This window comes from Musa acuminata, chromosome BXJ1-4 (assembly GCF_036884655.1).
Source record: "Musa acuminata AAA Group cultivar baxijiao chromosome BXJ1-4, Cavendish_Baxijiao_AAA, whole genome shotgun sequence".
NCBI classification, from domain to species: domain Eukaryota; kingdom Viridiplantae; phylum Streptophyta; class Magnoliopsida; order Zingiberales; family Musaceae; genus Musa; species Musa acuminata.
In genome coordinates, this window is record NC_088330.1 from 43,485,890 (window position 1) to 43,500,274 (window position 14,385).

General features: G+C 37.7%; 2 protein-coding genes across 8 annotated transcripts; one reads left to right on the forward strand and one right to left on the reverse strand.

Annotated features, from left to right (window-relative positions):
* The first annotated feature begins 2,441 nt into the window (after positions 1–2,441).
* LOC135671873 (CBL-interacting protein kinase 23-like) lies at positions 2,442–6,547 on the forward strand. 2 transcript variants are annotated; one of them, XM_065180202.1, is made up of 14 exons: positions 2,442–2,795; positions 3,386–3,448; positions 3,839–3,910; positions 4,022–4,129; positions 4,221–4,301; positions 4,609–4,662; positions 4,746–4,871; positions 4,969–5,058; positions 5,148–5,267; positions 5,357–5,473; positions 5,691–5,807; positions 6,017–6,073; positions 6,152–6,226; positions 6,341–6,547. In XM_065180202.1, the coding sequence occupies exons 1-14, from the start codon at positions 2,628–2,630 to the stop codon at positions 6,419–6,421; spliced, it is 1,329 nt and encodes a 442-aa protein (XP_065036274.1). In that variant the 5' UTR covers positions 2,442–2,627; the 3' UTR covers positions 6,422–6,547. The 2 variants fall into 2 exon arrangements, with proteins under 2 accessions (XP_065036274.1, XP_065036275.1); XM_065180203.1 differs by lacking the exons at positions 3,839–3,910; positions 4,022–4,129; positions 4,221–4,301.
* A 1,170-nt stretch (positions 6,548–7,717) lies between these two features.
* LOC103982249 (mediator of RNA polymerase II transcription subunit 19a) lies at positions 7,718–14,283 on the reverse strand. Of its 6 annotated transcripts, none has more exons than XM_065180205.1 (7): positions 13,869–14,282; positions 13,099–13,166; positions 9,794–10,083; positions 9,472–9,705; positions 9,302–9,361; positions 9,060–9,210; positions 7,718–7,940 (listed from the first exon to the last, which is right to left on the reverse strand). In XM_065180205.1, exons 2-6 carry the CDS (start codon positions 13,127–13,129, stop codon positions 9,148–9,150), a joined length of 678 nt encoding a protein of 225 aa, XP_065036277.1. In that variant the 5' UTR covers positions 13,130–13,166; positions 13,869–14,282; the 3' UTR covers positions 7,718–7,940; positions 9,060–9,147. The 6 variants fall into 6 exon arrangements, with proteins under 6 accessions (XP_065036277.1, XP_009397400.2, XP_065036278.1 ...); XM_009399125.3 differs by having other exon boundaries at positions 7,718–8,191; XM_065180206.1 differs by lacking the exon at positions 7,718–7,940 and adding an exon at positions 7,947–8,191 and having other exon boundaries at positions 9,495–9,705; positions 9,840–10,083; positions 13,869–14,283.
* Between the last annotated feature and the right edge of the window lie 102 nt (positions 14,284–14,385).

The window sequence follows — 14,385 nt, forward strand, 5'->3', positions numbered from 1 at the left end:
GATAAATAATTAGAGTAAAGGAAGATGGGACCCATGGGTGAGCCAATAAGCTGCCCCCACATTGCAAGACCGGGGACGTGCAACCTGACATCAGCTAGATCAGATGGAGACTTCCAAAGAAGGGTCAAAGTGCGTTGACATTGGACGCGTTTGGATGTAATGTAAGGTGGCACACGCGTTGACTTCCAATCCCCATCCTTAATACACTCAAATAAAGAAAAAGAAAAGTTGAATCCGATTTAAGTAAGCCCATATTGTTATTAGTATTATTATTATTATTGTTGGTATTGTTATTGTTGTTGTTGAAGGCTTGTAGTTAGAATAGGATGGGCAAAGAGGTGAAGAATCAGCAAACATGTGGTTAGGGTTATGATTTGCTATATTATATGCTTCATTTTATATTAATGGGTATGTAAGATCATGATAGGGACTACTTATTAAAATGAAACATGTGTACCTAGGGATCCATTTTGAATTATCCTTTTTTTTATTAAAATATTTTTTAATCCAAGGGATAATGTTATCTTTTCATTTATTCGAGTTAAATATGAGTTAGGTTAGATTCTATGACATGATTAGTAAAGGGGTTATATACATACATTCAAATAATTAAATATTTGATATCATTCAATGCTATCGAATAGTATTAAAATTTTTAGCTACTTAACATATCATTTACCATTTTCAACAATTATTATTTTTTTTTATAATTTCTAAAATCACTACTTTAAGAGGGATATGCATAATAATTTGAAGAATATTAAATGTTAATTTTAGTGGGGGTGAATGAAAGATCACCAAATTTATAAGTTTGTATGAGTAGTTTTGCCTAATATTAATTAGAAATGATAGCATTGGATTGTAAAAAAACACTCTAAAGATAATTTAAATCAGCACTAATGCAATAAATGATATACTATTTTATGTCTAAACTCTTTTCACATTCATCAATTACATTATATTAATTACAAATGAAAGCATTGAATTGTAAAAAATCCAAAAAAAAAGTAAATTGATTAGTGTGACTCTAAAGATAATTTAAATCAATACTAATGCAAATCTAAACTCCTTTCACATTCATTAAGTACATTTCGAGAAGCACTGTGCTCCAACTTCTCAACTTGTGACATATCAAATTGATGTAGACATGACAAGATAACAGTGTCAATGTTGCTTATCCTTGAAACACTGCATTGTCATTCTTCATGATTTAATTTTAGGACAAGATGATCCATTCAAATGACATCAAACATAGTGTCTTACAATTAAGGGTTTGCACTACCTTTTATCCTATTGATTGGTCATACTTATGACTCTTGCTTGGCACCTACCTCACAGGCTTTCATCCAGGGAAGGTGTCTACTGATGGGGAGGTGTTTACTAATAATGCAGTACAAAATTCCATCATCCCCATAGGAAAAAGAAAGCATCACACCACACATTATTCTATACTGAATTATTAGCTCTAAAATAATATTCTATCATGGTCATTGAATTCCATGAATTAAAAGTAGTTCCATACTCCATGACTGGTCTTAACATGATAGTTTATGTCATCCTACCACCTATTCTGGAGCCATTGGTAGCCCTACAATGCCTTGGGACTCTTGAAAGTATACCACCACCCAAGCCATGATGGCATGTGCAATGCCTTCTAATCTTTATACCAAAGCATAAAATTCATCTAATGATTGTAACCTTTGGTAGTGGAGAGATTAGTGTTAAGTACTAAGACAATGATGGTCATTGTTGCCTTTAACATGGTGAATATATAGATGAGGGTGATGACTACACTACTATGCTCACCAAGATCATCATTCATAGATATAATCTTGATTAGAGGAACAAAAATGAGTGGAGATCATCATGCTCTTGCTAGCTAATTGCTACTACTTTGTACTTTTGATAGTGGAGACAAATGCAAGTAGTAAGTCATTAGTATGGGCTATGTTAATCATGTTTTCCAAGATAAGACAAATCATGGTCATTGTTTACTTTGGACATAGTGAATTTGGTGATAATAATGATGATTAAGTTAAAAAACACTATAATTATGATTAAAAGAGAGTAAAAAAAATGAGTACCTATCTATGATGACTCAATTAAAACAATAAATACCAAAAAATATATAAATGATAAAAAAAGGTATATTTGATTTGATTGTTAATGGATAATAGGACTTATTGTCATGATTATATTTATTTTTTTGGTTATCATGTTATCATAATTTAATTATTTAATTTGGATTTAAAAAAGTTATTTTTAATTAAAATTAATAGTTAGATATATCAACAAAAATACAAGCTATAAAAAAAATATGGGTGTTTAGATTACTGTAATTACGGAGGTAGCGGATTTGCCGTTTCCGGACAAACACCAAACACGAGAAGATGAATTAAAGGGAGAGGGGACAGCGGGGGAGAGAGAGAGAGTACGGACGTAATACGCCTCTCCCTTCGCCCTCTCCACCGGGTCTCCTCGAATTCTGTGGTCGCGACCATGAACGTGGTGGACTCGCGGGAATGGCAGCCGCCCTGCCCCAAGAAGAGATCTTGAGGTGGCGCGAGGAGGACTGATCTGTTCTCGTTTGCTTGTCGTTGGGCTTTGGGAGGGAGGGAAGGGAAGGGATGGCCGCCGTGGGGCGTACGAGGGTGGGGAAGTACGAGCTCGGTCGGACGCTCGGGGAGGGCACCTTCGCCAAGGTGAAGTTCGCGAAGAACCTCGAGACGGGGGAGAACGTGGCCATCAAGATCTTCGACAAAGACAAGATCCTGCGGCATAAGATGGTCGGCCAGGTGAAGAAAGATGCGACCTTTGTCCAAAGCACGCAACTTTTCCGGGGTTTTCTTGATTTAGTCTTGGTTTCTTGCTTCCCGTTTCTTTTGGATATGCCGAGATTAAGGGTTCGTGCAGTATCAGCTTAGGTTTTCCTTCGTTTAGAAAGAGCTCGTGAAATGTTTGGATTTGTCTGCAACTTGGCGACTATCCTCGGTCTCGTTTTTTACCCTAGAAACAGAATCAAAAGAGGGAATCTTTGATCTGTTGACAAAATCGATCGGTAAAGCATGAATAATATTGTTCATGTGATCATGTTCCACACGATAAGGTCAAGGTGCTTTTCTACTGTGTGTCGGATTTGTTGATCATCTGCCAATGAATTTTCATGGATGGAGCTGTCATCGGCACATTTCCAAGTTTTGGCAGCGATCAACGAAAACCATTACTTGATATTAGCATTCTCATCATGCTCTGTACTGTGGCTTGTGTGGTTAATGTGATTCCCACAATTCAGTTTCTTTATAGGCTTTTAGGACGAGTTTCTTGACTTATTATGTTCTGTTGACTCGTAGTAGGCTGACGGTGTTTACCAACTCATATGCTGCAGATAAAACGGGAAATCTCAACCATGAAACTGGTTAGACATCCGAATGTGGTACGGATGTATGAGGTGAGGTACAAGGCCTAGTTCTTATTTGCATTTATGTGATTTACCTATTTCATTCAGCTGTCCATGATGCATATAGTGAACTAGATACTGAAATTTGAGGTTTTTCCGACTGCTGTTAACATATTTCTGCTATTGTTTTCCTAAATTCTTATATCTGCTTTCTTAAAGAATAAACTTCCGACATTTGCTATTTCTAAGTTTCTTCAGCTGGATCATGTTTTGCAACATTTTCATTTTACGGTTTCCTTTTTGCCTTCGGTAGTATGCATCATCTCTGACATGTGGAATACAAGCATTCAATGATGTGGGCTCTGACTTCTGTCTCTGTCGTAGTCCACTAATCCTCTGATCGAAGATCTAAGTTGTAACTGCTCAAACCTTTTGTCATAGGTCATGGCCAGCAAGACGAAGATATACATGGTTTTGGAATTTATAACTGGGGGTGAACTCTTTGACAGAATTGTAAGATAGGATGTTCTTGGCATAGTTTCCTGTTCTGCTGAAAGAAAAATATAGAAAGTTACTCATGATTCCTTGTGTATTGCTGCTAATATTCTAAGATTCCTGATGTAGGCTCGTAATGGAAAATTGAAGGAGGATGAAGCTAGAAAGTACTTTCAACAGCTGATTGATGCTGTAGATTACTGTCATAGTAGAGGTGTCTTCCATCGAGATCTGAAGGTTGAGAATGGATTTATGTCTTGTCCCCTAGCATTACTAGAATGTTGATTCCGTCACTCACTTTGTTTCTATGACCTGGAATTGGTAACAGCCCGAGAATCTGTTGTTGGACTCCAATGGTGTTCTTAAGATCTCAGATTTCGGGCTCAGTGCATTACCTCAACAAGTTCGTGTAAGTTTTTATGACTTTGGTGCTGACATAGATTACGCATGTTGAAAACAACATAAGGAGTAATTAAAATGTTTTAGTGTGTTTTTATTCTCGTCATTCCACATTCGCTTTGTTAGGGCTCCCATAATTTAATGAGGTACTTGCACCCTTTTCAAGATTGTTTTTTTTATTGTGTCATTATATCTCTGTCCGTCATTTCAGTATTCGTATACATTGCTGAAATATAGGCGACAAACAACATGGGTACATTGTTTGAAAAACAGATGGATACATGAGTTTCTTTAACCTGGCTAGCTTTTCATTCCAGGAGGATGGCTTACTTTACACAACATGTGGTACTCCAAATTATGTTGCCCCTGAGGTAACTTTTGCGATTGAGTTGGAGTCGATTCTTTCGGTTCCCTAGATTCTTTATCTTCTTCATTTCGTATATATTCTCCTTAGGTGGTCAAAGACAAAGGTTATGATGGGGCCAGGTCAGATATATGGTCATGTGGTGTGATCCTTTTTGTCCTTATGGCAGGTTATTTGCCTTTTGAAGATTCCAATCTAATGTCATTATATAAAAAGGTGATTTCTTGTGCAGAAGTATTCTTTTTAGATAGTGATTAATCATGCAAGGTTTCCATTGCAAATTTGTTCCTGATGTTTGTGGATGCCATTACAGATCTTCAAAGCAGATTTCACTTGTCCGTCTTGGTTCTCTACGAGTGTGAAGAAACTTATCAAGAGAATTTTAGATCCTAAACCCCAAACTGTTAGTTGTTTTTCCCTTCAAAACATGTTCGGCTATCAAAATAATGAAGACCCAATGCATAGTCCTCATATGATACAACTCCCTTGCAGCGCATCACGATTCCAGAAATCATTGAGAATGAATGGTTTAAGAAGGGATATCAGCCACCACACTTTGAAACAGCAGAGGTTAATCTTGATGATGTCGATGCGATCTTCAGTGAGTCGGGGGTAAATTTTATTCATCGTTGACTGCTTGAACAAGTTCTAAGCATTTATGGGTACATGGTTTTAAGTTTATCACCCTTTTCATCGTGCAGGATGCAACAAATCTTGTCATTGAGAGACGAGATGAAAAGCCAGTTCCAATGAATGCTTTTGATCTTATCTCTACTTCGCAGGGGCTCAATCTTGGCACCCTTTTTGAGAAGCAAATGGTGACTCACGTTTCTAAATCTTCATCTTTGTTCATTTCATCAACATTCTGATTTGTTCAGTAAAACTTAAGAATTGCTCAAGTGAGAAGAACACACCGGTCTTCTGCTCTTTCCTTATTTCTCTTATTTTTCTTGCAGCATCATTCATGTCTATATTTGCTATTTGTCGGCCATCAATTAGCATCAAGATAAAATATGACTTTCTAATTGTTTTCAGGGCCTAGTCAAGCGGGAAACAAGGTTTACATCGAAACTCCCTGCGAATGAGATTCTTTCTAAAATCGAAGAAGCAGCTAAACCACTGGGTTTCGAAGCAAGAAAACAGAACTACAAGGTCAGCTCCTCGTAACTTATTCTACGTTCTCTAATTTGTGAGCTTTTCTTATTTGGAAAAGCAAATCCCACCGAACTGTTAATGTGAACCTATGTGCCATGTCGGTCTTAATTATAGCTGCTGATTTCACCAGCATGCCTCCATTGAATATTTATACTCATCTTCCACATTTATCACTCTAATCAAGGTTGTTCTGAACGTTATCTCAGCTAAAACTACAAGGGGAAAAATCTGGAAGGAAAGGGCACTTAGCCATTGCAAGTGAGGTAAAGTGTCATTTAATCACCTTTTGACGAAAAGCTTTCTTATATTTGGAGACTAAAATCCCTGCTTCTCTTTCCAAGGTTTTTGAAGTGGCACCCTCACTGCATGTGGTAGAACTTCGCAAATCTAAGGGAGACACACTTGAATTTCACAAGGTAAGCACATGATTTTTCATATATATCTCTATGTATATATAATGTTTCCATCGCGAGTAGATCAAGAATTCTTGCCTATATCATATCGACTTGATTCATCATTTTCTTTTATAGTTTTACAAAAGCCTATCGACGTCGCTAAAGGACATCATGTGGAAGTCACAGGAGGAGACCAGCGGATCTGATAAGAGTTAAATCGGCACAATTGGAGCTGACGAGAAGGAGGTCTAAAATTATGACCTTATACATGGTACAGTAAAGTACAAATCTGTATGAACTTTGTGCTCATGAATTTATCAATAAAACCTATGTTCTCATTAATACCTCGTACATGATGATTCTGAGAATGGTGTTTGATTTGGTGATGAAGGGTTAGAGGGTTAAATGGTGGGGAAGAGTTGTCTTAGTAAAACTATAACTCGATGCCTTTTTGAACGAGTTGATATGGTTATTTAAGTATCCTCAAACCTACTGTACTTCTCTTTGGAAAGGTATACGGCAAAGGCGAGATTCAATCCCAGTAGCCATACCCTTATATTCTCATTATAATCTGATTCAGTGATTCTCCGGCAGTCTCTCCACCATGATCGGCCTGCTTACGAGGAGGTTTCTCTCGTTCCCCGCCGGGAACATGGCCTCGTGAAGGAGACTTTACGGACGTTGCACGACTTCTAAAGCAATCAAACAGAAAAAACGCGAGGGGCGCTAACTAAGAACTCGACCACGTGTCCGTACGTGAATCGGCTAACGTATCAACGTGCATGGGGCAATGTGTTTTTGTTTTTGCCCAACAACCACCTACTTACGATAAATTACACTTTAGTCCCTGCACACGGCGACGCCATTGCGCGCGTGCTTCTGCGTGCACACACACTCTTGTACTTGTGTAACCCCAACCATGGGCCTATTCACAGTGCTGCCACTCACTTCCACCGCTGGTGCGCGGCGTAGAGGCAAAGCCGTGGTTATCGGAATCGGAGATCAAGCGTTGGATCAACTGAAAACTTATATATGAATTAAAATGCAATTCATACATACGTTACGATGAATACTTATGCTATAATGAAAGAGAACATATTGAGAAGATAAAAGTCTAAGCAAATATGATAATAAAATTTTATTTTTCATTCTTATTATAATTTTACAATATACAAAAATTAGAAGAATATTTTAAATGTTTTTTGATATAAATTATAACCAAACAAGCTGGATACAATGTGCAGCGACTAAACTCATCAACGGCAACTTTCAAAACTTTTTTTTATTATGAATCCAATTCGAAAAAAATCAGTGCATGATATTTATTTTTTAATTATTCAACCATTTTGTTTTAAATCAACATTTAACAACCAAATTAATCGACAATCTATATATTTCAATGCCGATAGTTCTATTGATTATTAATCGATCATATTTTCTTCATTGGTATTATTCCAAAATCATTCTATTCAAACTATATCTTACTTGACCCGAATTTTCAGAAAACAAAGCTAAAAGCAATAGCACCGACGAAGGTGCTTAATTTGCAAGCATATATACATACAACCTAGTTTCATTAATTAGGTGACAAATCCAACCTAATAAGCACCAAATGATTCTTGTATTATGTAAGATTGATCCAGTGCTTGGTTTTCTTACCAACATAACTCACTGTTGTTGGGTGATGAACATTGCAATCCCAGGCCATTTCATTCCCATTCGGCTACTCTGCAACCTGGCATCGAGTGAACATCAAATTACAATACATGTGACGCACCCAAAGGAGCACAAGAACAGAGAAGCACCACTTTATATGTCCTGTAGATGCCCCCGGCACCATATATATATATATATATATATATATAAGGTTACATGTTTCAATAATCTAAAGAGAATGGTTAGATATAAAGAATGAAGACCAATCTAGGAAGGACGGCCTCGTGTATCTTACAACTTGCCACAAAGGGGTCAACGTAGGAAGATAATCTGCAGGGTTTGAACATAAGCAGCAGTATCAATCTAAGAGATTTGATTTCGATGCAAAGAAGAAATGCTGATATGCATAAAGGTTCATATAAATGTAGAAACAAAGTCTTTCCTCTATGCAGTCACAGAAATGCTAACGCATGACATTACACAAAATACCTGCACAACTATTTGCTTTAGCTTGCTCAAAAACCAGCTAGAAATTGACGATACACTAAATGGCAAGTAGAGACCAATTAAGATTCATGCCAATCTCATAGTTTCTTGATTCTAATGTGATGGTGTCGAGAACCATGCAGCCCATGAATGTAGAGAACATCTTGTGCGATGAGGCAGACTATAGAAAGCTCAAGGATTTAACCTCTTTGAAAAATTAAAAACTCTATATAAGACCGACAGCATGACAATCTCATAAGAAAAGAACTTGTTGCATTATGGCAATACAAGAGGCTTGGGACATTATGGCTTGTATAGCAATTAAGCCTTCTCTGAAACATTCCAATCTGAGTCATGGATCCTTCGAGCAAATCATCCTAATAAGGCTTACTACCTCTAGTGCTAATAGCTTTCATCTTTGGGGGATCAAGATACACAGGAGCAATATCAAAATCATCATCCTTACTCAAAAAACTTGGAGTTTGACGGTGATTAACATATATGCATCATATTTAGTAAAATGCTCGTTTGTAGTTTATACTTGGCTTATATGCTACTTCAGATGGAAAAAAAGATGCAATTCCTAAGAGTTCCTCTACATCCAATTTATGGCACCATGAATCAGATCAGCGTTACTGACAACATTTCCAAGCAAAATAAGCAAATATGATAATCAACATATCACTAGAAAATATAGTAAAAGCAGGCATACCTCACAAGATTTTGATTCCAAAACATGGTCTTTAAAGAAACCTTCACTAGAAGAATGCTTGATGGTAAGACAAAGAAAGAAATAATTTTTATCGGCCTTTATCAGCTGGCAACATTTTTCCACCCACTGCTATGACCTCAGAGTTCTTATGCTGAAATTTCATAAATTGACGTCCCTTAATCAAAATGGACAACATACAAAGGAAACCAAAATTACTCAAATGGGAATACAACCTACTTTACCTTACTTTTCTTGTGCTTGTGAGTGCCTGTGGAATCTTCGTTTCCCTCATGCTGCCGTTTCTATTACCAAATATCAATGAAGAAAGAGATAAAAACAAGAAAGCATAACCCAGTCATAACAGCAGAACAAGATGCAAGAAGAAAAAGATATAATAGGAACAGAAAGGAACCTCGTGATGTTTCAGGTGGTCACCTCCTGAATCGTGATGTCCACCTTTATCCTTCTTTTTTTCTTTATCTTTGTCTTTATCCTTGCTTCGATCTTTGCGACGATGTTTGTGCTTCTTATGCTCCTTGTCCTTGTCCTTGTTCTTATCTTTGTCTTTGTGCTTCTTGTGCTTCCTATCCTTGTCTTTCGAATCTCCTTTTGATTTTGAAGAAATTGTAGGTGTTCCTTTTGCCGCCTGTAGTACATCACATAGAAAAAAAAACACTTTTTCTATAGCCAGTAACTTAAATTTATGAAACCAAATGGGATCACAGAGTTTGTACAGAAGGCAAATCAATAGGTGCTGTATCTCGCAGCAGAAAAGCTTGCCCTAGGAGCTCCAAATCAAATGGTTGTATGTGTGCTGTCGATTCTCTCAAGTATGGAGCATTGTGAAAGAGTTGATCCAGCTCCATCCCTTCTCCTTTCCGTATTTCCGTCTCTCCAACAACATTGTGAAGATAATGTGTATCCAAGATTGACAAGGGCAAATTTCTTTTGCAAAAAAAGTCATGATGTGTCAACAGCTTGTAGTGGTTTATTAAATCAACAGCACCAGTAAGCTCCCTAGGACCTGCAAATTCAATCAAGAACTGCCCCTTCAGAACTATAGCTTCAAAGGTAAAAGCAAATCATACATCTGAAGATCAACATAGTGATGACATAGATCCACACAGATAATGCAATTTTAAGCTCAATGCCATGACTTTTCCCCAACTTTTTATTTTTTTCAAAGCCTTCCTACAATGATGACGAGGATAAATAAATATCCCCAAAGTGAATTGTCAACTAGCATTATAATTTGCGACATACAAAAAAAACTCTATAATACCCAAGCCTAAACTATAGGCAAGCAGGGAGAAGAATCAGTGACCTTGATAACCTATTACATAATACATCATTACAAAACCCCAGTAACTTCAGTGCAACTCTTCCAAATAAAGATGGCTATCTTAAGGTTCGTAATTTCGTACCGTACCGAAATTTCGAGCTTAGCTCGGTACGAGCATACCGAGCAGTTCGCTCTGGTGTACCGCTTTATATATATATATATATATATATATGTGTGTGTGTGTGTGTGTGTGTGTGTGTGTGTTAAAAAATAAAAAAAGAGCGATGTTGTCGAGGAGACATCACCTCGTTTCTTCTCCCCGCGAAACCTGGGCAACATCGCCGAGGCTGCTTCTACCCGCGCGGATGAGGAGAAGTCGCCGACGACGTCGAGGCCTCGTCGCCTTGGATGAGGAGGCGACATCTCATATGCGACGTCCGGCAAGGGAGGGCGATGACGGATCGAGATCGTCGAGGGAGAGCAGTGTCGGATCTCCAAGTTCTCCCTTTTCTTCTCCCTCTAATTCCTTCTCCCTCAACTAATACCGCCCGATAGCGGGCGCGGCGTTAGAAATCAACCGTTACGGACCGATTTCGAGGAGTAATGGGATGAAACCAGTCCCAATCGACGATACCATCCGATAGCGAGCGGTCTGCCGTACCGGTCTGCTGGTAGATCGGTACCGAACGGTATTATTCGAAATTAAAATCCTTGGGCTATACTAACAAAGTTGATGCCAGCAGACCGGTACCGAGCGGTATCATTCAAAATTAAAATCCTTGAGCTATACTAACAAAGTTGATGTTTGGAACACAATTCACTCAAGTTGCTATCAGAAGAACCAACTTCAGCTTGATGCTTTGCTCGATTTGAAATCAAAGTCAGAGAAAGAGCTAGATCTACTTCTAAGCTTGAAATAATTATTGGACCAATCATTATACAACAGTCAACCATGATTGACTCAGATATTATAAAAAGTGTGTCAACGTCATTACTGAACAATCATATAGCAGAGTTGAAACCACAAAGTATCATCTTAATGTGTGGAACATTATACGTAATGCTTGAAAATTCAAATGATCACTAATATGTTTGTGTCTGGTCCATAGTCTTTTGTGGTTAAACCAAAGTTCAACCAGTGCAAGATATACAGTTCTATATTTTGGCCTTGGTGAATTCCAACTTAACATAAATCACTTCATGTCTCTAACATTGTTTGTGTTAGCTCGTGCGCACGCACACACACACACACACATGTGAAGTTTTCATATATCTGTAAGTTTTCATTTGACTGTTCCTTTCATGTAAGAGGAATATTAAGGTCCAAAAGTAATTGGAAGATATATCAGTCTCTACAACCGCTTAAAGTCATATATCCATAAATCAAATATGTATGGCATGTGAGTATATGGTGGTCCATAGCTTAAGCTTCCTAAGGGCTTGCTTACTGCCCAGAAAATGGCCCATGTGCGTAAACAACCACTTATTACAACAAACAATGGCCTGTTACCAACAGCACAGAACTCATCTTTTTATATCCGCTTTACAAAATACCAAAGATTTTCTCTATCAAGGTTAGCAAGAAAAAGCACTCCCTTCATGTATATATATCCCACACCTTTCACATTCCACAATGCCATAAGTGCCCTGAATAGCTTCTCAGACACCAACAGTAGATCAAAGAAAATTGGAATTAATGCATCAATCACCTTTATTCATCTCCACCATTTAATGACTTTCAACAAGCACCATTTCCTATTAATATGTGTTCAGAACCTCAGAAATTAAATGCCCATGGCACAAAGCTCCCTATGGAGCACATTGTGCAAGAAGATGACTGGCCATTTATGAAAGGTGCTTGAAAATTTTCTTTAAGAAAGAAGACACAGTATGCAGTTGACTCTCGAATACGGACACATCAAATGCAAATAAGAAAGAATAAAATGTTGATGAGATTCATTAACAGTTTTCAGGGATTACAAATAATTTTAACACAGGGAGGATGGAAACTACTGAATAAGCAAAAGTTAAACTCCATACTTCAACATTTGAAGATGCAAAGAAATCAAGAAATGAAGAATCTATAGCTGACTCAAACTCAAGTATTACAGATTCCCTGTGAAGTAACAACAAATTTGTAAAGAAAATAGGTCTAAGCTTAATTGTTCTTTTTAAATTATATACATCATTCATCCAGCATCATCTTTAGCATTTCATACTTTTTTTCTCTCTATGGTAAGATCTGATAAAAAGCATGCTTATCTCAGCATGGTTCAACTTTGGACTGCCTTGTCGATTGATTCAGAAATATCAAACCAATAAAAAAGAAGCTAATGATTTGTTTGATCCAAAAGCAGGTCCAAAAGTAATGTAATAGAAAGGAAAAAAGGCTTATCTAAGCCATTTTTAAAGTGTTTGAAAAAGACAAAAAATAAAAAGACAACCTCATCTACAAGCATGGTGCAGGAATGATCAGATCTAGGATTGATGTAGCGGAATGACTTTCACTTGTACATATGTGATAGATATTTAATCTCTAACATAAACCAACCTAGCTATACGATAAGATCTGTTGAATCACCTTCCCGCTGCAATTATTTATTATTTAACCAAGTTCAAAGATGAATGTACAATCATGCTGAAGGAAACATAACACATTACGACAATAGCCATGTTACTAGTTTTGATGTAAAAAATGAAAACTATGTGAAAGTAAAATGACTAATCATTTTTTTTAGTATAAAACAACAACTTTACCTCTTCCAAACTTCTTCCCTTCAGGATCCATCCTATCAAAGCGGAAAATATATGGAAGCCATCTTCCTCTGGCATAAATAGACTATATGATCAAATCCAAACTTCTTATGTCATCATAACTAACAAATAAAGAATAGTAGAACAACTTAATAACCTTGCACAGTTAAAATGAACAAAACTAGAACTAAAAAGTCAAACTAATCTGTAAAGGATACAAAAGGCACTTTTGCACCAAACAGCATATGAAAGACATTTAATTGTTATTTTTTTGTGAAAGTTAATCAGTTGTATAACCATCAAACATTAGCTTATTTGAAATGCTTCATAAATAATGGTTTTCAAGTTTCCTAAGCATCCCCAGGTGGTGAACCTATCCTATGACACAGGTGACACCTGGAGTTGGACAGTGCATCCAAATTGAAACTCCAGATTGTAATGTCACTAAATATGCATCAACTTACAGTTAATCGATTGGGTTAACAGATCAGGCTACATAACAGGATTTAGATTGGACTTGAATAGGAACAACCCACACATTAACTGTTCATTGCATCATTTTTCAAACAAATTTAAATCCAAATAATAAACTCAAGCAAACCAAAGGATCATCACAACAAGCATTCACCTAGATATCAGTTTAACTAAAAAATCAAACCATACAAGAAATAGCATGCATGAATATTCAGTAGATCTCTTAGAACGAATCTTCCAAAAGACGATCAATAACCAGATATCACGTGTCAACGACAGGACCTAAATGGAGTACATACCAACGAATCAGAACGTGCATGGCGAAGAAGGCATTTCATCAAACAAGTGGGTAGAGCTAGCTTAGGCCTTTCTCGTCCAGCGCGCTTGCTTTTCGAAGATCAGCGGCGAGCATATGGGGATTCCGCTCCAGGACGGATGAGGACAACGAGAAGCGACCCAGGACACGACGTCGAGGAAATAGGAGAAGATGGAAGTCCGACAGAGGAGGAGGTCCAGAGGAGCCCCGGGCGGTGGAGCAGTACGGCGACGGCGTCGGAGATGAGGCCACGGGAGGACGCGGTTTCTCCCGTCGACACGGTGAGGAGGCGATGCAAGAGAGGTCGCAGCTACGAGGCGGCGATCGCGCAAGGAGACGGGAAAAGGGGCTCGATGGAAGGAAGCCCTAATAAAGTGGAGTCGGAGCCGATAAGCTTTCCACACCCTCTCTATTTATATTACTCGTCCCCATAATTAAGTGCATCACAACACAATACAGATTTCCTTTTTCTTTTCCTTTTTTTTGGGCACGAAAAATAT